Source organism: Chanos chanos, chromosome 3, assembly GCF_902362185.1.
Source record: "Chanos chanos chromosome 3, fChaCha1.1, whole genome shotgun sequence".
NCBI lineage: Eukaryota > Metazoa > Chordata > Actinopteri > Gonorynchiformes > Chanidae > Chanos > Chanos chanos.
The window spans coordinates 58525446-58552333 of record NC_044497.1 but is presented as its reverse complement, the minus strand read 5'-3'; the positions used below and the strand labels follow the sequence as shown (position 1 = coordinate 58552333).

Genomic DNA, 26888 nt, shown 5'->3' with positions numbered 1-26888 from the left:
CAAAAAACACCAAAAGTGATATTCATTTGTCCCTAGTTTCTGCTCTGAACCATTTTTTCTCTGTTGGATCCAAATCGATGTGTGTTCTTTTAAGGGACACAGGCCAGAAGATAGTTTTACTGCCCCTTTAAAACAAGAAACCAAAACTAAAGATGATGAATTTGTTCTAGAAACATCCACCTGTCCCCTGACCGCTGTTATCTCCAACAGTGAAAGAACTAGACTCACAGAGACAAAAGTGGGATGGAAACTGTCACATTATCTTTGCAGAATTGTCAATACAAGGGATCAGTAAATGAGTGCTGTAAATGTTTTGCATGATACACATGCATGTGATCAGTTCTGGGATAGCCACTGAGAAATCATCATATCCAGAGGCTGCTATTCACTCCCTAAGTGCCAGTAAATCATGTGAGGAGGTTATGACCCCACAGTGGGCCGGTATGAATATTAGAAAAGTTCAGACAGAGCTTAGTCCACACAGCTACTGTTAAGGCATTTGACTTATTTGCGTAATGAATGAATATTTTCAACATATTTTTGTTTTAAATCTTGCTTGGACAATATCACAGGTTTTACACCAACCGAAAAATCATGACTTTGAAATAAAAGGCACAACTCACAATTTTCCTTGTTTTATAGCTTTAATAATGTTGTAGGAGAAAATGAAAAAGAAACCAATGTTAAAACATTTTCTGTAATTTCAAAGTACAAATTATACTCTTTCAGCTGAATGACAAAGCATCCTGTTCAAGTCGTACAATGGGAGAAGACAATTTGTTCTGTCTTCTATTACTGGAGTTATGACACTCCAGAGTACTGACTGGTAATACAAAAATTAGAACGATTCTTTGCTTTATCCATGTGGTGAACAAACTAAAGGAATTCAAGTGCAATTAAAATTTAACTGTATGAACTGTAGTACATATTTAAAGAGACAAAACTGAGAGAGAAGACTGACTTGTCAATGCTTTTGGCTTCTCCTGCAGGATGGTACAGTTGTGGACAAGGAGAATATGCAGATAGTGACCCAAACTCCCCATGATCCAGATGACATGTGTTCCACAAACAATTACATGGTCAAAGGAGATTGGGGTATATCAGCAGTGGCCACCACATTAACACCACTCCCTAAAAACTCAACCACAACGACAATCCCTGACCAGACAACCACAATGACAATCCCTAACCACACAACTGCGACAACAATCCCTAAAAACACAACCACAACAACACTCCCTAAAAATACAACCACAACGACAATCCCTGACCACACAACCACAATGACAATCCTTGACCACATAACTACAATGATACTCCCTTATGACAAGATCTCTGCCAAGACTCATAGTGGGACCCTCAGAAATCAACAAGCGAATTCTTTCCTCCAGCAGAGCTCTGGGGAGATGTTCAGCACGTTACGTGGAGTTTATTACCATCCTTCCCAGACACACTGGTCACCTAATAGTTACTACGCATTACCACTTAAAAGGGAAAGCTTTGGCCAAGAGGCCCACAATTCACCACCTGAGTGCAATGGAAATACAGAAGGTGAGAATGAAGAAAGTGATGCAAGGCCTGACGACTGCACAAGTTACCACACAATGAGTGGAACCCTCCACATCCAACAAACTCCAGATCTCACCTTGGACCCAACAAAAGTCAGGTGGGTGCATGAGTTAAATACACAGTACTGTAAATATTAGAAAACAGTAGGGTTATCATAAAACACAGTGGAAGGAGCAAACATAAAACAATACTCTGGGACAATGTCATAAAGAAAACATTACACCAAAATTAGAGGGTCAGCTGATACCCAAGCTGATTGCAGTAAAAGTCAAAGTGTAGAGCATGTTTAACCTCTTCTCTGTCCATTGTCCTGTCACCCATTACATTCTTGATGAAGCAGCTATGATGATCTCTTTGAGCCCCTGCCAAATGCCTACGTGCAGGAGCTCTGTGGGATTCAAACACTGATACCACAGAAACGCATGAGTATTCTGAGTCTGGACACCATTCGCAGGGACCCACGCTGGAGGGACCCAAATCTCAAAGAGGTTATTATGATGCTCGGCCATCCTGTTGACGCAGTCAAGTCCAACGCTGCCGCATACCTGCAGCACCTGTGCTACGAGAATGACAAGGTTAAGCAGGATGTGCGGCAGCTCAGGGGCATACCGGTGCTGGTTGGACTGCTTGATCACCCTAAGAATGAAGTCCACCGGAAGGCATGTGGTGCCCTACGCAATATTTCCTTTGGCAAAGACCATCTCAACAAGGTGGCCATTAATAACTGTGATGGCATTCCTGCACTGCTTAGACTGCTGAGAAAGTCCAGCGATATGGAGGTCAGAGAATTGGTCACAGGTTCGCACAAGTCTGGCAGAACATGATTCAGTTCATGGATAACTCATTGCTTAATCAATGAAAACTGAAAATGAATTAATTAATTAAGATTCATTACACTGCATAATTCATGAATATATATGTTCAAGTTTACAAATGAACTGTTTCTATTCCACTGCCACATCTCACTCATGTCTCATTTTTCATCATAGGAACACTCTGGAACCTCTCTTCTCATGAGCCAATCAAAATGAGTGTTATCAGCCATGGGCTTCAGACACTCACAGAGGAAATCATCATCCCTCATTCTGGGTGGAAGGGAGACCACAGTAGTCACTCTGCATCACGAGCCCCAGACTGGACCATAGTCTTTAAGAATACATCTGGATGTTTAAGGTGGTTATTCTATTGGCTCAATCCTGTTATCATCTTGTTATGATCATTGTTCCTATATGTTCTGAAATGGCATAGCATGTACTCACGGCTCCATGACAGAGTAGTGTGATGAATAACACAGTGTGTAAGTCTGTCTAAGAGGTGCTAAATCTTTTCTGTAGGAATGTAAGCTCTGATGGTGCTGAAGCTCGCCAAAGGCTGCGTGAGTGTGAGGGTCTAGTGGGCACTCTGTTATATGTCCTTCACTCAGCTGTGGTTAAGAAAGATACGAACAACAAGGTAGGAATTCAAAGGAATAACCAGAAGAGGAACAAAAAACTACACATGCTTCAGCCCTGAGAAGCATGAGCAGGTATTAGAGTGTCTTAGGGATCAGACTCACAGATCTCAGAAGTGGTTTATCACAGCAAACATAGATCGGTTAGAAAATGAAAAGTATAACATGAGTCAGAGTTCACTTTTGTGAAATGACTGCCCACTGTTTGGTATACAGTCGACCCTCCATGTTTGCCGGATTAACTTTCGTGGATTCGATTTTTCATAAGTTTGCCATCAATAATTAAATGGGATTTTCTGGGGGGAGTTTTGCAGCCTACTGCGGAAAATCAAAGACAACGCGTGTAGACTAGAAAATGTAAATGCGGTGCACCCCCCATAATTGTACTTTTTGTGTCCCTTCCAGGATGCTGTAGTCTTTTTTGTGTTATAATTCATGCTGTTGCATTGAGACATAATTCGACGCTATACCTTTAAGAGAAGAGGAGTTAGTAACGTAGGTTCTTGTCGGTATAGTAGAGAGTTTGTGTAGAAAAAATAAAAATAAGAGAGTACAGAGCGAGATAAAAAATGTCATATTTTTGATGTGTATGAAAACGTATCAACACACTTGTTTTGGACATCATTTTATTCAAATGTGCAAGGTAAAGAAAACTAAAAAGTTTATAAAGTCATAAAAGTATAAAGTATATGTATTATTAATCTATTTCATCATTTATGACCATAAATACAGGCTACATTATTAAAAGTCAAGGTTTGGGGGACCTAGAGACATTTGCGTTTTTTCCACTGTCGTGGGGGTCCTGTGCCCCTAACCCTTGCAAATGTGGGGGGGGGGGGGTCTGTACATTCTGAGGGGAAAAAAAACAAAACATAGCCACAATAATTTAGCCACTTCCAAAATGCAGAAGTAATCTGGAGAACAATTCATTTCAACACTTTAACAGAATGTGAAATGCTCTCAGTTAATTCAGATTTTTCAACTGTACATTTTCAGTCAGTGGAAAACTGTGTTTGCGTTTTACGGAACCTTTCTTACCACGTCCACAAAGAGGTACCAGAGGCAAAGAAATCTCACAGCCAAGCTGGAAATTATGGATTTAAATCAGGGAGCCACCAAAAGAAGAAGGACAAGACAGACTGCCTTGGTGGACGAAGTGCTAAAGGTTATCAGACCTAGTGTCTCTATCCCTGCTCCCGCCCCCCCCCCCCCCCCCCCCCAAAAAATACACATTGTCTGTACTTAACTCTGTATATGGCTTACTTTTAAGGTTAGACAAATGTTGAAACCTTTTTAAATATCAATATTTCAATTAATTTGAGCTATTTAATCAGCTAACTGTAATACATATTTGGTGTGTATCTCTTTTTAAATGAGTTGATTTGCTGTCATTGCTGTCCTTCTTCAGAGGACTGGTTCAGTCTTGGTAAGTCTGCTCCGTCTCTGTGTTAGCGTTATCACTAGCATGTCTGTTCTTAAACCAGTTGTGTGATGTACGGTGGACTTGTTCTGTACTCATACTCTAATAGTCACAAAAGTTCCTACACACAAATATGCTAGTTTGGACAACAGAATGGCTTATTCTCTAATATTTTCGAATGGCCTTGTCTTGTTTGTTTTTTTGGCCATGGTTTGGATTTCCAGCCAGAAGACATGGAACGAGTGACAAAAATTATAGCGCTCTGGACATGCCCAAGTGCTCTAGGCCCATGAGAGGTACAAATACTTGTCGTTACTTTCATTGTCATTTGTAGTTCTTTTACTCGAGTTGTGATCTAAGAATAGGAGGCACATTTACCGTGAAGTATCACGGCTGAGTGACACGCAGCAGCAATGATTTTTCCTGAAGCACTTGTCTGTCATGGGTGGTCAGTGACGATACTGAAATACACAGATTACACTGCACAAGTGATTTTATATGTGAGGTAAGGACTCAAGCTTTGTTGTCTGAATAGAGAAAGTGAAGTGTGTGTGGGAGTCATTCACTCCAGTGGGGATAACTGACAGATGAAGGAGGTTTGTGGGACTGGTTTTGCTCTGGAGATGGGACAAGTCATACAAGACAAAAAAACAACATGCTTTCCGGGGTTTAAGAGGGGCTTAAAGAGAAATCAAAACAAAATAAAGGTTCTATTCCAGATAGGGGAATAATACAGATTTAAGAACTCTGGATTAGCTGGATACTAGGTGAGGATTAATTTCGTATGGCCTGAGGAGCAGAAAGAATGCTTTTTACTTAAGGAAATTTTTCGTGCTGTTGTGTTTGTAGTAATGTAAATATGTCATCAAGCTGTTCGATTTTAAGATTTTAAGAATTTAGAGTTTTACTAAATTCTAGATTTTTGGAGAATGAAGACAAGGCCCACAAGTTTGTCAGGAGTCTGGTTTCTATTGAGAGATGGACTTCTAAGGGCACTCCAAGACAATGCTCAGATTTCCCACACGATGTCTCTTTGTGTCTTTTACCAGTCACTAGGTATTTGACTTTGCTCATGCAGGTCTGCCATAACTATTGGCACTAGTGAGCCCTTAGACACAACTCAAATTGTTTAGCAGAATCATAAGGCAGAACGCTAAAATTTGTTAGTTATGTCAGTTGTACAACATTCAGAGAAAAGTACTTGTATGTATGTGTGTAGAACGTTTTTTGTGTAAGTTTGGTAGTTAAAAAGTGAAAGGGAAGAATAAACGAGAATAATAACATTCCTCAAAAAACAAAGAATGACCTTATTTCTGAATTGACTTAAATATTTCACAAGATACATTAATCTATGTTAGCTTCCCACTCCCCTGATTCACTCCACCCACAGAACCCTGCACACAAGACTCAAGACTCAAGATTCAAGCCTCCTTTATTGTTACATCCCATTATACATGTATAAGAGACTAAAATTCTTGGGTTTCGGCTCCTCAACCTTGTAGCAACGATAGCAATAAATAACAATAGAAATAGCAGGAAAAACAGTACCAAAAAAGATCATATAAATAATGTTTAGTGTGTGTAAAGTACAGTGTGCATGTAGGCCCTGCCTTAATAAATGTGCATATGTGTATGTAGTTGTCTGCATGTTCGTGTGTGTTTGTGTATGCACAGCTACGGCTGTGTGTGTGCGTGTGCGTGTGTGTGTGTGCGCGTGTGCGTGTGTGCGTGTGTGTATCACAGGCAGACAGGCTGCTTGCCTGGTGGAAAAAACTGTCCCAGAGCCTGCAGGTCCAGGCCTTGAGGCTGCAGTACCGCTTATGAGATGGCAGCAGCTGAAACAGTCTGTGGTTGGGGTGGCTGGGGGCTTTGATAATCCTACGAACCTTACTGACACACTGTCCATTGTATATATCCTGGATGGAGGAAAGCTCACATCCACTGATGCTCTGGGTTGTCCGCACGATCTGCTGCAGTGTTTTGCGGTTGAGGGCAGTGCAGTTCCCATACCAGGCAGTGATGCCACCAGTCAGGATGCTCTTGGTTGTGCCTCTGTAGAGGGCCCATAGGATCTTTTCTTTCCCTCATCATGAAGGATCTTCGAGAGGATCGCGAAAAGCCACATCACCAATGTCACAGCTGCACAGATGTACCCTCTTCAGTTTGTGTTCTGCACCAACAGAGGGGTCGACGATGCCAGACTTTTCATACTGAACACTGTCAAAGAACACCCACAGGGCCCAAAAACATCAGCCTGGCTCCTGTTTGCAGATTTCTCATCTGCTTTCAACACCCTACAACCTCAAATCCTGGCTAAAATACTTAAACTGCTTCAACCTGGATCACCAGCTAATTCTGTGGATTATGGACTTTCTCACCCTAAGAACACAGAGGGTGGAAAAAACTGTCCCAGAGCCTGCAGGTCCAGGCCTTGAGGCTGCAGTACCGCTTGCAAGTTGGCAGCAGCTGAAACAATCTGTGGTTGGGGTGGCTGGGGTCTTAAAAGGCCCTTCTGTTCATCCTGTACACAGATGACCGCAAAAGCCGCCATCCTAATCACTACCTGGTGAAGTTTGTGGACGACACTCTGCTCCTTTCCCTGCTCTCAGGCCCTGCCCAAGATCACGGGCCCGTCCTCAGTGACTTTGTGGAATGGTGTGACAGCTCTTGTTTAGGGGCTGAATGTCGCTAAGACCAAGGAGATGTTCGTGGACTTCACCAAGCATGGAGTGGGAAGGACTGTGACCATAACTCATGGGGAACCAGTGGAAGTTGTACACCAGTACAAATACCTTGGCACTGTCATTGATGACAAACTGCATTTTGAAGCTAACACAGAGGTTATCATCAAAAAGTGCCAACAGCATCAGTATTTCCTGAGGAAGCTAAACTCCTTTGGGATAAGCAGAAATATCCTCAACACATTTTACAACTCCTTCATTGAAAGCATAATAACTTTCTCATTCATTTGCTGGTTCCACTCTCACACAACCCAAAATAAGAAGTGCCTCCTGGCACCACGGTGTAAAGTTGATGACCTCTCTCCTATAGGCCATTTGTCGTTATTGGTAATCAGGCCTATCACTGTCGTGTTGTTGGTGAACTTAATTAACAAGTTGGAGCTGTGCATGGCCACGCACTCGTGGGTGTACAGGGAGCTCAGGACACAGCCTTGGTGGGCTCCTGTGTTGAACGACTTGCACACTTCGGCCTCGGCGATGACCAGAGCATTGGTCGTGTCGGAGGTGGTGTGGGATGTTAATAACCTCTAAACGGACGTAAGACTATTCAGCTCGTCCAGGAGGGAGGCAGTGATGTTAGCTGTGCAGCTGGGTCTCCCTTTAAAGTCTGATATTGTGCGTACTCCCTGCCACATACTACATGAGTTGTTACCACTTAGCTGTGTTTCGATCTTCTCTCTGCATTCCCATTTGGCTGCCCTTATCACTCTGCAGAGATCATAACAGGCTTTTTTCCCCTCCACTTTGTTTCTAGAGGCGAAGGCAATGTCTTGTGTGGTGAGGGCAGCTTGTAAGGTGTTTATCCATGGTTTCTGATTTGGATACACCCAGACTGTCCCAGAGCCTGCAGGTCCAGGTCTTGAGGCTGCAGTACCGCTTGTGAGATGGCAGCAGCTGAAACAGTCTGTGGTTGGGGTGGCTGGGGGCTTTGATAATCCTACGAACCTTACTGACACACTGTCCATTGTATATATCCTGGATGGAGGAAAGCTCACATCCACTGATGCTCTGGGTTGTCCGCACGATGCTTGAGATCATTCCTTGCTTTAAATTTTTTCTGAATCCAGAATATGCCCAATGAGTTCCTGTCTTGTGAGAACAGATTTGTATTATTAAGGTCCTCACCATACATTCCACATAAATATATGATTAAAAGTACCATATTCATGATGTGTTGTCACTTTTCCCCATTTGTTTGCCTGAGTGTTTTCATGTATGATTATTGCCTTTTGAATTGAGGGAATGTTGTACTGTAACAGGTATATTTGACTATTTGAAAAATAACCAAGAATTCTGGCATTTTAACTTCAAGCATTGGTTTTCAGTGGTGCAAAACAGTGCAGCCGGTCTCATAAGGATACCGTTTCAGAATAAATGATCAAGGCACATCTTTCAGTCACGCTAAACTAAACTGTTGCAAACATACTTTAAAGCAGGTGTTTTCAATTGAGGGTTCGTGAATCGCTAGGGGTTTGTGGCCGTACTGTAGGGGGTTCATGAGACGGTGAGGGAAATGTCAATCCCAAATTAAAGTTACTCAGTTAAAATCTCAAGGGGGTACTTGATAAAAAAAAATTTAGGTTGAAGAGGTTCGGCGGAGAAAAAAAAGGTTGGGATTTGCAGCCTGGATGACAGAACGCCACCTCCGACCTGTGACACCTCTCAAAAACGCAACCCCTAATCATCCCAGCCAGACCTTCCTTTCATCAACATCTTCATTCAGCTCAGCTGTCCCTCACTATTACTAAGTCCACCAGAAACCCGGGAATGATGGTAGATAACCAGCTGACCTTAACTGACATCATTGCAGCAATCTCCTAATCCTGCCGACCCACTCAATACAACATAAGGATATCAGACCATTTCTGTCAGAGTATACAGCCCAACTCCTGGTCCAGGCTCTTATTATCTCAAAACTGGACCACTGCAACTTTCTCCTGACAGGTCTACCAGCATGTGCTGCCAAACTCATTCAGATGATTCAAAATGCTGCTTTATACCTGGTCTTCAATCAACCAAAGCAAGCACATGTCATACCCCTCTTCATATTCCTTCACCAGCTCCCTGTATCTGCCCGCGTCAAATTTAAGTCCCCGATGCTGCTTTCAGATCAACCAGTGGAACTGGATCTCCATACATCAGGTCACCCATTAGGACCTATATTTCATCCTGCCCACTACAGTCTGAAAGGGAATGGCACTTGGCGATTCCACAACCACGCAGCAGAAAGCCACAAACTGGACTCTTTGCATGTGTAATGGATTTAAAAATGCATCCCTGGTTTTTGTGACTTTTGCCAAAATTTAATTATTCTATGTAAGTAAGTTGGTTAAATATGGTAACTGCGCCTGTGCAGTACTATTAGTACTGTGTGGGTTCATACATCAGGCAGACACCATTATATGATCGGCAAGGTGGGTCACGCGAGCCTGAGCTCCGTTCAGAATTCCCCTGAAAAGTGTAAAGCAACATCGTATGTGTTTCAAATAATAATATATTGTTACAGCTATGCATATTAGCGAGCAATGTTACGAACAACATACATTATTTTTCATGCATTTATGATATGATATTTCAGCTGTGCACTGTGTTGTCTAGCTAGCCACCATTATGTGACATTAATGTGATGCTACTTACACATAATGATGACAGGAGAGCTGGAAAATTTACATTGTTTGTTTTATTTCTGTTGTAATTTGCACAGATTGCCAGTTACCCAACTTTATGATGACATCATACTATGTTGTATGTATGTCCTGAGGTCAGGTATGTTAATATTTTCCGAACGTTAGAATATTGTTTCGGAACCGAACATATTTCTTGTTAAATGTTTTTGTAACTGTTTTACATGTAAGTGTATTTCCCTGTATTACAATCAAAAAGGTACTATGATGTCTTTGTAAGTGAAAAACTATACGATCACCGTTTCTGCTGGATATGTAGAAATGTATGTAGAGATTACCAGCTGCCTAATTTTATTGGCAGGCGCCATTATACGATCTGCAAGATTGCCAGTTACATAACTTTATGCGACGTCATTCATACATGTAGCATGTATGTCCTGTTGTCAGACTCAGTAAAAGGGGGAAAAGCAGACATTCGCATGTCCCTGGTCCTCCGTTGTTGAATGAGTGAGAGGGAGATCGCGGCCTCTGGAATAGCCGTTACACATGCATGGTTCCTCAATGGTGGAATGAGTCGTCCAGTTCTATCTGGTCTGCTGACTCCCTTGCAATATTCAAGAAGCACCTAAAGACTCACTGTTTTTTTTCCAAAACCCTTAGCTTCAGACTCACGCACTAACCCACTCTTCTATATATTCCATGGTTCAAATGTCCATGCACTACTCATTGTTCTATGATGACTATTTCATGGCACTGACTTGCAATTATTATACATCTATGCTGGAGCTTGTACTTTCCTGTGTATTATGATGTAGATTTCCTTCCCACTAAGACTGCTAACACCTAACACTTATTTTTATTACTTGTTGCTGGATTTACTCAATAGTTCATATTATGGGGCTTTTGACTCACTTGTAGTACACTCTTAGTTACTTCAATATTTTTGCATTTGTATCTGCTCTAATACTGATCTTATTGGTCGCACCTATGCAACAGACAGTTCCTTAATGTCTTCATTCTTGGTTTGTATTCTGCCTGCCTTGGAAGTTGATGCAGATCGTCTGCTCAATGAATAAATGTAGTGTATGTAAATGGAACCCTGCTTTAACAGGTTGTGTTCTTTTTTTATGTTGAAATATAAACATATTCCTCAGGTCTCTAATCCCCTTTTCATGTAGCACTTCCTCTCTTTGGTTATGTTCCACTTGTGCTCATTGCTATGAGGCTGTAGATCAGATTTGTGCCATTTTTTTTTTTCGTTGATATGTCAGTTAATGTATATACATGCTGGCTCTTCTGGGTGTCTCTGCAGGAGTGGAGCTACTTTATCAACCAGAGGTGGTGAGACTTTACCTGGCTCTCCTCAAACACAGTCAGAACCAGTACACCCTGGAGGCTGCAGCAGGGGCCCTCCAAAACTTGTGTGCAGGACACTGGGCTGTGAGTACAGCTCTATGTGAAAAGAGCAGGAAGAGAAACAGTTTGATCTCAGACACTGACAGGGGCACTCAGGGTCCAGCTAAATTAGTTTTAGTCTGTATGAAAAATCTTGGTTTGGTTTCATAGTTTCTAATTCTATGTCCTTCTTTTTTAGTGGTCGAATTATATTCGAGCAACAGTGCGTAAGGAGAAGGGTCTGCCAGTTCTTGTTGAACTGCTCCACTCAGATGCAGACAAAGTAGTACGGGCCATAGCCATTGCCCTACGCAACCTGGCCATCGACCAGAGAAACAAAGATCTAATTGGTAAGAATGTTTTCTTAGTTAATTAATTACTTATTAATATTGATTGGTGGTGAGCTGAAGATAACTTAAATAGATGATAAATAGACTGTGGATTTAATAAGTGCAGGACTTGCTGTATAATGATATTGGTTATTTCTATGTTCTTTAGGAAGTTATGCAATGAGAGGCTTGGTTGGCAATCTGCCCAGTGGTCAGCAAAGGCCAGCCAAAAACCTTGAAGGGGACACAGTTGTTGCAGTCCTCAACACTATACATGAAGTTATAAAAGATAACCTTGAGAATGCACGCTTTCTGGTTCAGGGTCAAGGGATCCAGAAGCTGGTAGCCATCAACAGGACAAGGTACTTTAATTAATCATGGCCAGTAACAGTGCATTCAATAATATACAGTAAATCTAGAAAACAGCACAATGCACAAGAAAACTAGAGTGAAGACGCATTTTCTAAAATATGTATTTCTACTTTGGGTGAGGAAGTTCCATACAATCATTACATGATGTAGTTCTTTACCTTTTATTTACAATCAACTAGTCAGTGTGTACGGGAGACCAGAGCAGCATCTCATGTGCTCCAGACTGTGTGGGCTCACAAAGATCTTCGTCAGACTCTTGTCAAGGGTGGCTGGATTAAAAGTCACTTCAAGGTAAACCACTGCTATACAGTAGTGCATAACCTGCCATTACATGCAACAGGAACTTCATACAATGAAAAACTGGTATAAAACCATTTGTTCAGATCTTTAAAATGATGATAAAAATCCTCTTTGTTTTTTTGTTCCACATGTTCATTCGCTTATTCGTGTGATTCAAATTTGATAATAGTTAAAGGAACACTCAACATCAATGACAGATCAACAACAATGATACAGCCTACAACAACTACGGCTGATGCTGATAGCGACAGTAATACTACAAATTAGTTATCTATAGAACTAAGTTAGAAGAGCCACATAACTCATAAACAATCAACCTACTTCTTTGTTTCCTTGCCTTAGCCTGGAGTGCCAGGGCAATCCAAAAGACTTAAGAATGGTAAACCTGGTTCTGATGACATCGCATTGCCCTTAATGGAGAAAAACCAAGGTCAGCACAACAGCCTTGAGAACTATACTCAAACATGGGTACAGTCATTGTAGTAAATTATAGTTTTGACATCCACAACCTTGTCTTAAGAGCCAAAGTATCGTATGTTTTCTGTTAATAGCTTTTCCAAAATGTTCTTATGTAAAAAAGATGCCAAATACTGATGTTTACAAAAGTAGCAATATTCAACTCTAAGTTTTGTTTATGCTGATTCATCTTCTGTTGTAGAAATGTTAGATGTGTTGTACATAAACCATCAGGTATGTGTAAGATTTTCATGCTCCTTACCCATTTGTGAGTAGCACATTATTAAATAACCATGAGGATTAAGTCAGGGGGTGCCGTCCTGTTTTGATTTTGACTGTTGTGGCCTGTAAAGCCCTTTGAGACTGTAAACAGTGATATTGGGCTCTAAATAAACTTGAAACTTGAAACTTGAAATTTGAAACTTCTGTACACAGGGTGGCAGTGTAACATTAATCCCAATGAAAGGTCACAGGAAACCCCTCCACATTACACTTGGCAATTTATCATTGTTTATGTGATTGTGTCAGTATATGCACATTTCATCATTTTGATGAAATGCCACAGCAGTTCTAAAAAATAAGTTACAAAGGTGCTTTCCCTAATGGTAACCATGACCATAGCCACAAGAACTTTATCACCTTTTTCATCAAAATGCCATCCTTGATATCATGCTTAAAAAGAAAATGAGACTTGAAGAGATGCAACAGCCGTTAATGAACAGAATATGCAGTTTGGGCATGGACAATTTCCCACAAAAATAAACAATTTCAAGTTTTTCAATTTTATTTTATTTTTATAGCGCTTTGCACAATGGACATTGTCACAAAGCAGCTTTACAGAAATATACTGTCATGTTTGTCAAGAGAGACTGGATGCATGTGCAGGTCAAGATTCAATTTATTCATGCTAAATATAACAAAAGTTCTAAAACATACAGGCAGATTGGGTAGACAAACCGCAACACAGGGTGAACACCAAAGAATGCAAGACAAAGAAACAGGGAAAACCAGGGAGTATAAATACAAGTCTAAACGAGGCAGAATTAACTGAAGACAGGTGGACTAAATGATTAAACCAACAAGACCAAACCAAGCAGCTAAGAACAAACCAAAACTGACCAAAAGAGGGGGAAGCAAAAGGAACAGGGCAAAACAATACCTCAGCTGACAACCGGGGGGGGGGGGGGGGGGGGGGGGGGGGGTAAACTAAAGATAAACTAAAGAAACAAAGACGGACAGAAAGGGACAGGGCATGACAGCACCCCCACCCGCAATGCGCGGATCCTGCCGTGCAAGGCACTAACAGAGAGGAAGGAAACCATGGAGGACCAGGAGACTCAGGTAGAACACCACACACCACGGGTGGACCAGGGGATTAAGGGAGGACATCAATAGACACCAGGGGTCAGGAAAGAGACAGGGCTGGGCAGTCTGGCGGCTCTGATGGCAGACTGGAAAATGGGATGGGATGGTCCGGAGGCGGAGTAGAAGAGGAGACTATGTGATCTGGATGCTCTGGAGGTGGAGCAGGCGCTGGTGGATCCAGAGGGAGCCTCTGTGGTGACTGGAGTGGGATTAGGAGCTGAAGGAGTTGCCTCCCAGGCGACAGAAGTGGGAGATGGAACCGAAGGAGTGACCTCCAAGGCAACTGGAGCCAAGTGCGGGGCCTCCAAGGCGACTGGAACAGGAGCTGAGGGAGGCGCCTAAGCGGCGACTGCAGCAGAACCAGGAACCGAAGGAGAACCCAGGAACCGAAGGAGCAACTGGAGCAGGATGAGGAGCTGAAGGAGGAGCCTCCAAGGTGATTGGAGTGGGGACAGGAGCTGAGGGAGGAGCCGAGGGAGGGGCCAAAGGAGGAGCCTCCGGGGCAATTGGAGTGGGATTAGGAATCGAAGGAGGAGCCTCTGAGGCGGCTAGAGCGGGACTGGTACAGGGGCTGAGGGAGGGACCTCTGAGGTAACAGGAGTGGGAGCTGGAGCAGGACCAGATACTAGAACAGGAACAGACACCAGAACAGGGACATAATTTCATGAACAATAAGCTCTTTAGATGTAAGAGATCTAATATTTAATAGTCCTAGCTTTAAATCAAAGGTGCCAGCTATACATTCATTGATCTAATTTTATGTTAATTAGGTTACTAAAATAAACTCTGAGTATTTCCACATTTTCATATAGCTCAGAGAACAGACAAAGTCTCAATATAGTGGAACCCTGTGCAGCAAGGAGACAGTCGGCTAAGCCTGCTTGTCTGCTTCCTGGCCTTGGTTCTAGATCGTCACAGATTAACTAGGCCTGTTCTGAGCCTGCGGGCTATGCTGCAAGAAAGGGAGTGCAGCACCTTCCCAAGTGGGATGGATATGGTCCCGCCCTAACAGGCCAAACTTGCCTTCAAAACTACTCCTATTATATATAAAGCCCACTTTGTTTTCAGAGCACCACCTGGACATCCGGCAGTTCGACAATTGTAACCTGCTGTAAGCTACATCACCACGCTGCATTGGGATGGGGCCAGAGCATACTACTGCATTGGACATCACCTTCGCTAGTTTACACACCTCTACAATGTTACTTTTAGTAACCTCTGACTGATGACTCATTAGTTTCATACACGAATAATTATGCTTGCTTAAGACCTTAAGATTACCTGCTTTGTCCAGCACCCTTGCTCCCAGTATAAATCTAACTAAAGCTGCTGGTGCCCCTAAAGGCCTAGCTAATTTCACGTACAATAACACAGAGGAAGCATCAGAATAAAAATCTACAAAAAAACTACATCCTATGTCCTTTCCTAACCACTCTTCCTTAACCTCGATGGAAAACGTCACAAGGTCAAGGAAAAATGAGAAGGAGAATTCATAAGAACTTAGGAAAAGACAACTGCAGTGCTAAGAGAATCCAACTCCACTTACACTAGGCTACGTAATTATATGACGGCAGATGTTATTGACGTGGGTCTGCCGTGGTAAAACTTCAGTGTTCCGGAAATGGTTTACTAAAAGCGCATCTTAGATACTTTGCTCCGTGCGCTCTTACCATGTTGTTTCATGCAGGCTATATAAACATGGACAACCTAGTAAAAAATATGACTTCATTACCAAGGTTGGAATTGAAATAAAAAAAAAAGGAATAGAGGCTACCAGTCACAAAAGTGAAATGAATAATTGCTCACACTCACCCTCCTGTTCACTCATATTTATCAACATGAATCCCAGTTAGTATGATTGTATGAAAATACTTGTTAAATTTATGCAAGATAGGCATAACATAGGACTTCAAATCTTCTACTGTACATATCATTATTCTTAAGTTTCAAACATGTTGAATTAAAAACATCACTTGGTTGATAACGTCTCAAATGTCTTGTCAGTCGTGTTGATCTTATCCATTTTTGAAAAATAGAACTTGTTTTGCAATTACTAATGCTTGTACTTCAGTACTAAGACTTACTTTTAATCAGAAATAGTTGGAAATTGTTAGTAAATTATGTAAGTTCATACTGTGAACTGTTTTCTGTTAAGAATTTAAGTAAGAATGCATGAGCACGAGGTGGTTTGCATAAGCAGCCCTTTTATAGTCAGAAATCGTCAGAAACTCTTTAGAAACTGTTATCTTTTGGAGAGTATATGTCTTTTGACTAACACCATCACTGTTACATTCACATAAGTGTTTGCTTTCGTGAACGGCCGAATGGTCCTCTGCTTTAGCTGTTGCTGCCACAAAGAACTGTGGGATGAAATTCTCTTCTTTCCTTTGGTAAAGGATGGTCCAGTGTACCATATGCTAAAGGAGATAGGAAAGGAAGCATTGAAGCACCTTTCCTTAGCATTTAGAGAATTCGACCAGCTTTTATGACTGCCACTTGGATACTTCCAAGTCATTTCACTCAGTTAGGAACCTTCCTAAGCAAAAAAGACTATTCGGATGCACCCAGAATCACCTATAACCAGAGCTCTTTCAGGTTTCTCAGCGGGTGTTTCACTGAGGAGAGCCAAGCTGTTAGACACATGAAGAGGAGAGGAGTGCTGTTTGCAGAATAATTAACACCAATTGTGTAAACAGAGTAAATGATTACCAATGTCATTTTGTGATAGTGTTACTGTTTTTTGCAAATTAGTTGAGGCCCGAGTGCTAAAATTTTTGTGCATTGCACTCACCACTGATGCATTATACAAATAAAAGATCCTGTTTTTTTCTAACCTAAAAATTTTCTTTTCAGAAATTGAGATCGATTACAATAATTTCCATTTTTTAAATTTGAATTTCGTAACACAAGAAAGCTGCAGTGTAAAACGCACTGAGGGATTAGTTTTCCAATACGTATTCAGATAATTGACAGCCTTGTTAAACAATTTCACACTGTAGCTTTCACTATAGCACACAAGCTTCAGACAATCCACGGTGTTTCTCCAGCATTTAAATGGCAGAATCTTGTAAGTCAGACAAGCCATTTGACATTAATATTCCCTGACGTCGGGCAGAGAACGAAAAGTACAATTATCCACAAATTACAAGAACATGTGGGTACACCAATTGCTACACAGTTCAGTAAAGATAAATCATACTATCATTTCCTGATGCCAGTAGGGGGAGCTATGTCTAAGACTGAATATTTGCATGTAGATGTCTTCAAGCCAGGACTCTTATCAATCATGTGAAGTTTGGGGCAGACTGGACAATGTGTACTTGAGTTACAACAATTCGCCGTGCTGCCATGGCAACACCATTTGATGAAAACTCACTATTTTCACAATAATGCATCATCAAGGTCTTAAGGTTTTTCTTACCAAATTTGATGTGGATTCGGTCAACCTGCTGGGAACGATACATCAAAGTATAAAACATGTCATTTCTTGTTGCCAGTTGGTGGCGCTATAACTGTATCTGAATATTGGCCTGTAGATGTCTTCAGGCCAGGACCTTTGTCAAACCTGTGAGGTTTTGGGCAGATATGACAATGTATACTTGAGTTACAGCAACTTCCTCCTTCATGGCGAAACATTTTCATCACCTCCATTTTTGTCAGTTAATTTTTGTTACTTCCACCCCTGATAAAGATTGCACTCTCCAACTTACAAGTCAATCTGATGAATTCTGTAGGAGGAGTACGTTGAGGTACACAGTCTGGAAATGGCAAAAATTGTGCCAAAATTGCCAAGTAAATTCAAAATAGCGGATGTCCTGTTGGGTTTAGGATACGGCGCCAAGAGACTTTTTTGTAAGTCTTGGTATGTTGCATGTGCCTACTGAATTTCATAGATGTAGGTGAAAATAAAGCCAATGGCAACCCTTCGTTGAAATTTTGTAGGGGGCACTGACGAGCCATTTGCCACACTCATGCACGAGACCCATATAATACATAGATTTTCACTAGGTCTGACACATGTGCAAAGTTTCATGAGTTTTCGGGCATGTTTAGCCTCCTCATGCGATTCATTTGGACTAAGAAGAAGAAGAAGAAACTCTACAGTTTCATTGGGGCCTTGGCACCACTCAGTACTTGGCCCCTAATTAACGATAGATTTAAAGGGGAAGTTTGTTCCTCCTCTGTTTCCAGCTCACCAGTCGCCACTGGTGTGAACATGTAAAGATGCAAGAACACAAAAAAAATCAACCAAAGTCCAGCTAAAGAGAGGAGAAAGAGCCCAAGTGACTGCTCAGGCACCTATTTATATAGGCGAGCAGTCACACCAACCCAGGTGTCAGCCATCACTCCTAATGAGCCACTCCTCAGATACCAGAAACCAAATAAACAAGAAATTACACATGTATACCTGAAGTCTGAGCCCTGGCACTAAATTCCAAGAACTCTATTGTTTCATCTTGTTTTGTACTTAAGGTGGAAAAATCTGCACATGCATCCAGAATCTCCTTCAGCCTGTGAGATGTCGTTTAACATGTTTTATGAGAGTATGAGGGCCTTTCAGTAAGGATGCAGCGTGAATAAATAGAATTTTTAAAAAAGGGACAGTTGAACAAGTTTTAATTTCAGTTTATGCCAGTCCAACCAGTTTCAACAAATATAGTTTCAGCCAATGCTATCAGACTGTTCTAACAGTTATTCTTCACAGTCGCTACATAGAAGACCGGGAGTTCCGGCAGCCAGAGTTTTCACTGCAGTAGTCCCAATCTAAATTCATACAAGATTCAGTGGAAGTTCATTAATAAATGAGGCACACTGGAGCGTGTCATGTAACTGATCCATACACTGAGAGACCCAGTAACAATGGGCTGCACAACAAGGCTCCAACTGATTTGAGAAAATTCTGTCACCTACTTGTGTTAGATGGGTACAGCACCATTGAGCGACTTGATAGAGCAGTGGATGAGCCATGCCAGATAATTGAACAAGAGGTTTTCCAGGTGAGCTAACAAATAACCACAATCTGCCAAATGAATTTTCTAATATGCCATAATGTAACACAACTTAAGTCATTAAAATGTCTACTCCACTTGGAATTCTCACGTCTCCTTTGTGTACAGGCTGTTAGTGACAAGAGGCACTTCATCAGAAACTCAAGGCCAGCTGTGGGCTTAGTGGAGCGGAATCCTCAACCTCTTGACTCTTGGGTCTGAGGAGCTGGCCGGTAGGCTGCAGTACCAAAGATAAAAAAAAAGAGTAAAATTACTCCACTGCGACATCTTGAACAGATTTTTGTAGGACATTACCTGTGGGGGAAATTTGGTGAAAAAAAGAAGAGAATGATCCTTCATGTTGTATGTAACAATTAGAATGTGAAGTATAAATAATTCTCACAGTCATAGATCTCTGTGCTACACATGCTGGATGTGTTGTCTTGGTGATATTTCTCTAAATGTGCTTCTGTTGTAGGAGAAACGTAACAGAAGGAAAATCAAAACTGCAGTAGAGCTGAACACATTTATCATTCACCACCTGAGGACTGCATAGATGTGGAAAGATTCAGCTTTCATTACATCATTCTTTTACTGTGGCTCAATCATACAGAATGTAGTCTGACATCAAGATAGTCGGACCACCACCTTTCTGGAGCAACAGATATTATGCCTAATGTTTCATTTTATTGTTTTGTAGAAGTATGTAGTGTAGTAATGGCCACCCTGCTAAAACTGGGAATACACTGTGTATATTTACTCTGTGGAGCTGTGCGGTGGAACCAGAAAAATTATTATAAATAGTTTATGCAATTGTATTCTGTGTGCCAAATTTTCTGATTCAACTACTTAAAAAATAAAATGATTTCTTATACTCTTTCCTAAAAGTGGAGTTATTGGTTTATCATTTACTTAGCATGGGAGCTTGGTTCACTGCTCACTTGCTTGTAGTTAAGAGCTGGATGATCTTTTGGATGACTACATCAGTGTGTGGAGCTGGGCTAAAGGAAACAGATGAGTTTTCAGTTTCAGAAAAAAATAGTTTAAACTCACATTTTACTGCCCTCAGTCTAAAGTCAATCCAAGCTGCACCATTAATCTGAAGATAGTAATGCAAACTTTAGCAGGCATTTTACCTACCCAAACCCTGCCATTCTGTTTCTAACCACACCATTATAATCAAGATGTTTCTTTATGTAAATCATTATCTAATATTTTTCTGCATGCTGCTTATAAGAAACTGGGAGAAAACTAAAAACAAACCAAGTAAACCGACGAACCAAGACACAACAGGGGGAGTCCATCCTCCTCTGATTGACCAGGGGTGGTTAGATTAACTAATTACACAAATTACATAATTACATAAATGTAAGGCAAAAATGATCCATGAAAGTTGGTGTCATCAAATATTAGAAATATTAACAATTTGTAAATAATCTAATAGAAGAGTTAGATCAGTTAATGAATTATTGCATAATCAGCAAAAGAATACAAAAGATCTTTGAAAGTCTGCACCCTCAAAAAGTTATCCTGACTGGCAGGAGTCATGGTTGCCCTGAGTTAAGTAAGCAGAGTGGAACGAACTGGATAGTGGCTGGCATGGATCACCACTGTACTCTGCAAGATGTGCAGAAGAGGATTAGCTGGATCAGGTGGGCAGAATCTAAGGTAAGGATCCATCCCATTGGGGTGGAAGGGGGAGAAAAGACAGCAGAAAAATAAAAGCTTTAATGATTTTGTGAGGAATGGTGAATGGGATGCATCAGTTGCACGCTTAATTTCAGTTCTAATATCCTTTAAGCAGTATTCTATCCCAGAGAAATTCTTTGGCTTGACTGATATATACACTTGTGTTGCATCAGCATAACAATAGAGATTTATAGTTATAAGTATGTTTGCATATAACATCACCAGGAGGCAGCACATACGGTAAGAAAACCAGTGGCCCTCACACCAAGCCTTGATGAGTACCATATGTTACTTGAGTGTGCACTGTTTATGTGCACAGAGTGTTAACAGCTAGAAAGGTTGGGTCTAAACCAGGGAAGTGCCTATATACTAGGGGTTGCACAGAGTACTCAAGCAGTTACATCAAGTTTCTATATTATCGTCAAGTACTCGCTAATCGCGCGATGCTATATCTCGCGGGCACTCAGTTTCCAGTCAGAGCCCCTGGTAAACAAGAGGAACGATGGCAACGGCATAATCCTGCACTCACACCAGCAGCGAGTCGCTGTGTCGTTGTGTCGCTGTTGCTTGCAGTCGCCTGTCACTTGCAGCCAGCTTGTGGGCATTGCTAACGTAGTTTTGAGGAAGTGAGCTACAAGTGGATATACAGGAGATGCATCAAATTTCCTAAAAAAAGTATACACTGATAAATATTATAAATATGTATTACGTGTTATATTTATTTATATGCTGTATTTACATCATCTTTGCTATATTCATCATGGAGTTGTATGTTTGTATTTTGTGAAAGGCAGGCCTATTAATATATTGCCAATTATATGCGTGAGCAAATCAGGTGCATTCCTGCAAAAAAGTCTGTGTTAGAGGTAATTATTTTTCCTATCTCCTTTAAACACTACCGTTTCACCATGGACTGCAAAGTAGCATTCGCAATCGCCGCTATCCATACACAGAGACAATGTTGGGAACCAAAATGCTGATATAGGAACTGAAGTTAAAAAAAAAAAAAAACATTTCACAGTGAAAGAATATAAGAGGAACACATCTGCCCTCTGATTGGTTGTCGCTTGACTCTGTCACTATTCAATTGCGTAAGGTTGAACGTTGCTCAACTTTTTTTTGTCGCCAAATCGCAGCGATTTTGTCACCAGGCGACTAGTCACACCGTGTCGTCCAGTGTCGCCCAGCAAGCATTGGAAATGAATGACGTCCTGTCGCTTTGTCACTTGTCGCTGCCAGTGTGAGCACAGGGTGAAAGGGTGAATCGATTGTTTGTTTGCTTTATTGTTGTATTTCACTGTACAAATTTTCTGTGCACTGTGGAACATTTGTGAGTTACAGATGGATTGCTCAAGGATTGCTCTAACACTGAGTCTGTCATATAGTGGACTAGGCCACTAACACAGCTAAACAAATTAAGATAGATGCAAGCAAATATGACTAATTTCATTTTTAAGTCAGTTATGTTTAATAATGATGACCAGGCCAAAAACCAGCCACTATATCTCAACACAATAAGAACAACGGAAAAATAATTATGCGTTTTCAGATTTACCCAGGTTTAACCCACTATAGTGCGCACAACATGCTTTGTTGACTGAGCTCTCTATCTTGGGCTACTGTAGAATGTTGGAAACAATAATGCTAAAATATTGTCAGTATCATCCATACTTCACCATTGCATAAGGTAGGACCAAGTGTTATCCTCATATCATATCGTTAATTTGACGCTTTGCCCTATGCGCTGGGACCAACCATGTCATATTTGCATAGTCTTTTAATTGATGCAACAGCAACCCCCCCCCCCCCCCCCCCAACTTCTCAGATTAATCATTGGGCTGGTCCAGGTGTGCTGTTTTCATCGATTGAACAGTAGCCTTTACTTCATCTAGTGTTGCTGAAGAGTCCGGAAATTCAGTTTCTGTCCAGCAGGTAAAAGTCCATGATACTTCACATTCCCCCTCACTGTACAAAGAGGAGCAGGACATAACAGGGCAGGTTCACACGCTGAGTTTTCACATTTTCATTTACATTCAGCTCTTTCTTTTTTTTACTATAAACTGACCCGCATTGTGTTATCATTTTTCTGATGGTTGTGTGATATTTTTCAAACAAAATTAATTTGTGGATTTTTAAAATTTGTTTATTTCTGTGCTTAAAGTACATCTTATATTTGTATTCATATATTAATAGACACATTTGACAAGAGTAGGACAAGTATACATGGAAAATATCATTAGGTATTTTGTCATTATCAGTTAACACAAGGGGAATTAATACAATGTCAAACAAATGAATTTCTGCTTTGTTTTCAGGTGCCTTGAGAAAACAAAGTGGAAACAGATGCAGACCGTAATGTATAATTTGAGCATATATATTATAAATTAAATAAAAATACAAAATACAATAGCTTTTGAACATAACTTTGAATAATACAACTTACTATATTTTGCATTTACCACAAGTTTGCAAGTCACTGGAACAAACATTTCCAGGGACATTGGTGTAGTGTCAGATATATTCAGTCCATGTTTTATACTCCCTGCATTCTGAAACAGGTCTCAATATGCTAGATTAAAGTAATTTATAACATTTTTTGAAATAACATTGAGTATAACATCTCCTATAATAAAAACATAATTTCTGCTATAACAACTGTATGGTTCTAATGTATTATCAGATGTGAAAGACTAAAATGAAACATATGTTATAATTTATTAATCAAATATATTAATTTAGTTAAAGGAAAGATGTGTGAAAAATTCACATACCTGCTGCTAGTTAATTCTTACTCAAATTACATTCTCACTGTTCTCACTGTAACTACATGAAAACTGTGGCTGCTACATGATTCCTGCATTTTATATGAACTGTTTCTGAGGGGATCAGTTTGTAAGTGTGAGATCAGTTCAAACCTGACACACAGGTAAGAATTCTTGTGTGTTTGATGAAGAATTATGCTTTTGATTATTTGCACATGTGCATTTGAGTGCATTGCTTGCACATGTCAGTGAGTGTAACTGTCGACAGGCTGTTCAGTACGGGCGTCAGAGGGAAGGATGAGTTCACACAGAACCTGCCATCCAGGTCAGACTCATCTGGAATAGAGTGAGAGTAAAGACAGTACTTCCTCTCATACACACACAAACATACACACATACATACTTACATACATACACACACACACACACACACACACATGCACACACACAAATACACATATAGGCATGACATAAAGAATAGTAAAAGCAAAAGAAAGAAGAAAACAGAGAGAACACAAATACATCAGTGTCAGTTGATGGCCATATATGTCATTATATACTGTATGTGTGCTTTATCTGGCATACATCAGCAAATCCCATCCAATCATGAAAAGACTCATGTTATTGGTTAAAAAGCATGTGTCATATTATTGGCTGAAAAGAATGTGTCATATTATTGGTTAAAAAGGACGTGTCATATTATTGGCTGAAAAGCTCTGGTCAGTGCTACATTATTCCTTACATTAGAACTCTTCAAACATATTGTACTGGTTACTGATAACCACTATGGTGAGCAAAAATGTCCGACTCTCCTCACCCAAAACAGTCCAAGGTCCACAGAAAGATGTTGTTCAGTAAATAAAGAAATATTTATTACAAACAATGAAAGAACACAATGCTCAGGAATTCAAAACTTAAATGAAAATGAGGATTGCGAGAGTAAATTAAGGATGAACTGAAAAAAAGCAAGAGCAGTGTCTGTGGCAGCCTGGGCTTGAGGATGTGAGAGTCGGACATTTTTGCTCAGCCACCGTAGTGGTTATCAATAGGAAAAGAAATAACCACTGCATCAAGTCAAAGACTACTTCCAACAAGTCAAAGACTCCATCCCGCAAGTAAGTGAAGAATTCCAACAGCAGAGATTGGGTTTGTTGAACTAGAGATGGAGAGCTGGATGGATGCTGATGAGTACATGGCCTGATTGTTTGAGAGCACGGTATGTACTCCCCTCTCTACTCCTCTATCTAAAGCCGTGCCTTGATATTGTAAACTGAGAAACTGAGGATTCAGTTATAAAGGAAATCTGCTATTGGAGTGGATTACATTGTGAATTCATTCAAACTTCAAAGAGTCTGCTATAGGAGTGGATTACTGGATTGTTTGGATGACAGTTAACATGGCTTATAATATGAAGACAAATGGAGAGGAGGAAGTCAGGTTTAGCCCCTCAAACACAGGCACAGAGATTACATTACATTTTGACAATTGCATTCTCTCGCAAAATTCCACAGCTAAAAACCTTGGTGTGATTTTTGACTCTAGTCTCTCGCTTGTCACTCATATCAAGAATACTACCAAAACGGCCTTCTATCATCTCCGCAATATCACCAGAATTAGGCCCACACTATGTATCGCTGATGCAGAAACCATTGTTCATGCATTTGTCACATCTCGCCTTGACTACTGCAATGTTCTGTACTCTGGTCTGCCCGCCTCTACTACCAGAAGTCTTCTGCTCGTCCAGAATGCTGCTGCCAGAATCTTGACCCGAACTAGGAAGTTCAACCATACCACTCCTGTCCTGGCCTCCCTTCACTGGCTCCCAATTCACGAGGGCTGATTTTAATTTCCTCCTATTAACATTTAAAATTCTCCATGCACCGGCCTATCTATCCGTATTAATTACACCCTATGACCCCTCCACACCCTGCGTTCTCAGGATGCTAAAGTATTAGTTGTTCCAAGAGTTAAAAAGAAGTCTGCTGGCCATCGCGCCTTTGCCTACCGCGCACCCTTTCTCTGGAACAGCCCACCTAAAGAAATCAGAGGCAAACTCTCTTGTTACCTTTAAAACCAAACTTAAGACTCATTTATTCTCTGTATCGTATGAACTGACCATCCAGTGAGGCTCAGTCTCTGCCGTAGTCTCTGTAATGGTTGGACTTATGGAAGATGTGTCATGTGTGCAGGAAGTTAAAGAAAATCTTCTTAAGTACACAAAATTATTGGATGACTTTGAAACCAGGCATGAAGCTTATCGTGAGCTGTTGACAGAAGAGGAGGCAAAGGAAGATGAATGTGAATGGTTTGAACCTAAAATGGCAGAAATTAATAATTTTCTTTCTTCTGTGTCTGAGTGGCTATATGGGGTATCTAAGGCTGTTAAACCCCAACAGATGGAAGTTGCCCCTAAAGACAGTGTGTCACAAGTCTCCAGTCATGGGTCCAGGTCCAGAGCTTCCTCTGTTGCATCTGTGAGGATATGGGCAGAAGCAGAAAGAGCAGCCATCATGATCAAGGTGGCAGCACTGAAAGAAAAGCAAGACCTTGATGAAAAGGAGGAGGCACTGAAAAAAGAAATACAATCACTAAAGAAAAAACGTGAAGCCTTGGAGCTGAAAACACAGTTGGCAGCCTCATCAGCTAAACTTGCAGTCCTAATGTCTGCTGAGGAAAAACAAGAAGCTATGGTGGCCAATCCAACAGCTGGGCTGCCTACTGAGGATCACCAACCAGGCCCATTAGCTAAGCCACCTACTGAAAAGCTGCCAAGCGAAGGTAAAGATGCAATGAATGCCTACTTTGCCGAGATGTCAATGAAAAGTGATTCTTCAGAGAATGAATTTCTTTCTTTAGAAACCTTTTCATGGTACAAACGCCAAGTGTTCGGCCCATGGATGGTGTCCACTTTCAGCCTGTCCCTGTGCAGTTAGAGAGGCACAGTGCAGGCAACAAGAAAACCTGCTCAGTTCAGACATCAAGTCTCCATTTTACAGAGAGAGCTAAAACTTCAAACATATTTGAAAAGGCTTCTAATCAACCCTTAATGACCTCACAGAGCAGTATGAGCCATGATAGACTGATGAACATCCTCCAGCATCAAAATGATATAACATCCAGTCTTGTAAAGCAGGAACAACTCTTTAATTTCCCACAAAGAGAAATCCCAATCTTCAGTGGTGATGTTTTGTCATATAAACCTTTTATCAGAGCTTTTGAGCATGCGATTGAGCTTAAGACTGATAGTAGTAGGCTGTACAGATAGACTGTACTTCCTCCATCAGTACACTAGTGGCCTCCCCAGAGATCTTGTCGGGAGCTGTCTTCACATGACCCCAGACAGAGGTTACGAGAGGGCAAAAACTTTGTTAGAGGAACACTATGGAGATGAATTCAAAACCTGTTCTGCTTATATGAAGAAAGCATTA

The 26888-nt window shown here is 41.0% G+C and overlaps 2 protein-coding genes across 2 annotated transcripts in view; one reads left to right on the top strand and one right to left on the bottom strand.

Moving 5' to 3' along the window:
• Nucleotides 1-326: 326 nt before the first annotated feature.
• Nucleotides 327-19231, top strand: arvcfa (ARVCF delta catenin family member a). The gene is made up of 14 exons (XM_030768142.1): nucleotides 327-433; nucleotides 1907-2367; nucleotides 2559-2742; nucleotides 2904-3021; nucleotides 4016-4184; nucleotides 4428-4445; nucleotides 4664-4735; nucleotides 11117-11244; nucleotides 11399-11549; nucleotides 11698-11890; nucleotides 12080-12191; nucleotides 12543-12630; nucleotides 18942-19018; nucleotides 19139-19231. Exons 1-14 carry the CDS (start codon nucleotides 327-329, stop codon nucleotides 19229-19231), a joined length of 1971 nt encoding a protein of 656 aa, XP_030624002.1.
• Nucleotides 19232-26693: 7462 nt separating this feature from the next.
• Nucleotides 26694-26888, bottom strand: part of slc4a5b (solute carrier family 4 member 5b) — a 33526-nt gene continuing 33331 nt past the window's right edge. Inside the window, exon 24 of the mRNA XM_030768141.1 lies at nucleotides 26694-26783. Within this exon, the coding sequence (XP_030624001.1) occupies nucleotides 26694-26783 (90 nt within the window). The remainder of the gene's footprint in view (nucleotides 26784-26888) is intronic.

Coding starts and splice junctions, on each gene's coding strand:
- arvcfa (XM_030768142.1), top strand. CDS start 327: ATGCATGTGATCAGTTCTGGGATAGCCACTGAGAAATCATCATATCCA. Junction 12,192..12,542: donor GGATTAAAAGTCACTTCAAG/GTAAACCACTGC, acceptor TCCTTGCCTTAG/CCTGGAGTGCCAGGGCAATC. Junction 19,019..19,138: donor TTGAACAAGAGGTTTTCCAG/GTGAGCTAACAA, acceptor CTTTGTGTACAG/GCTGTTAGTGACAAGAGGCA.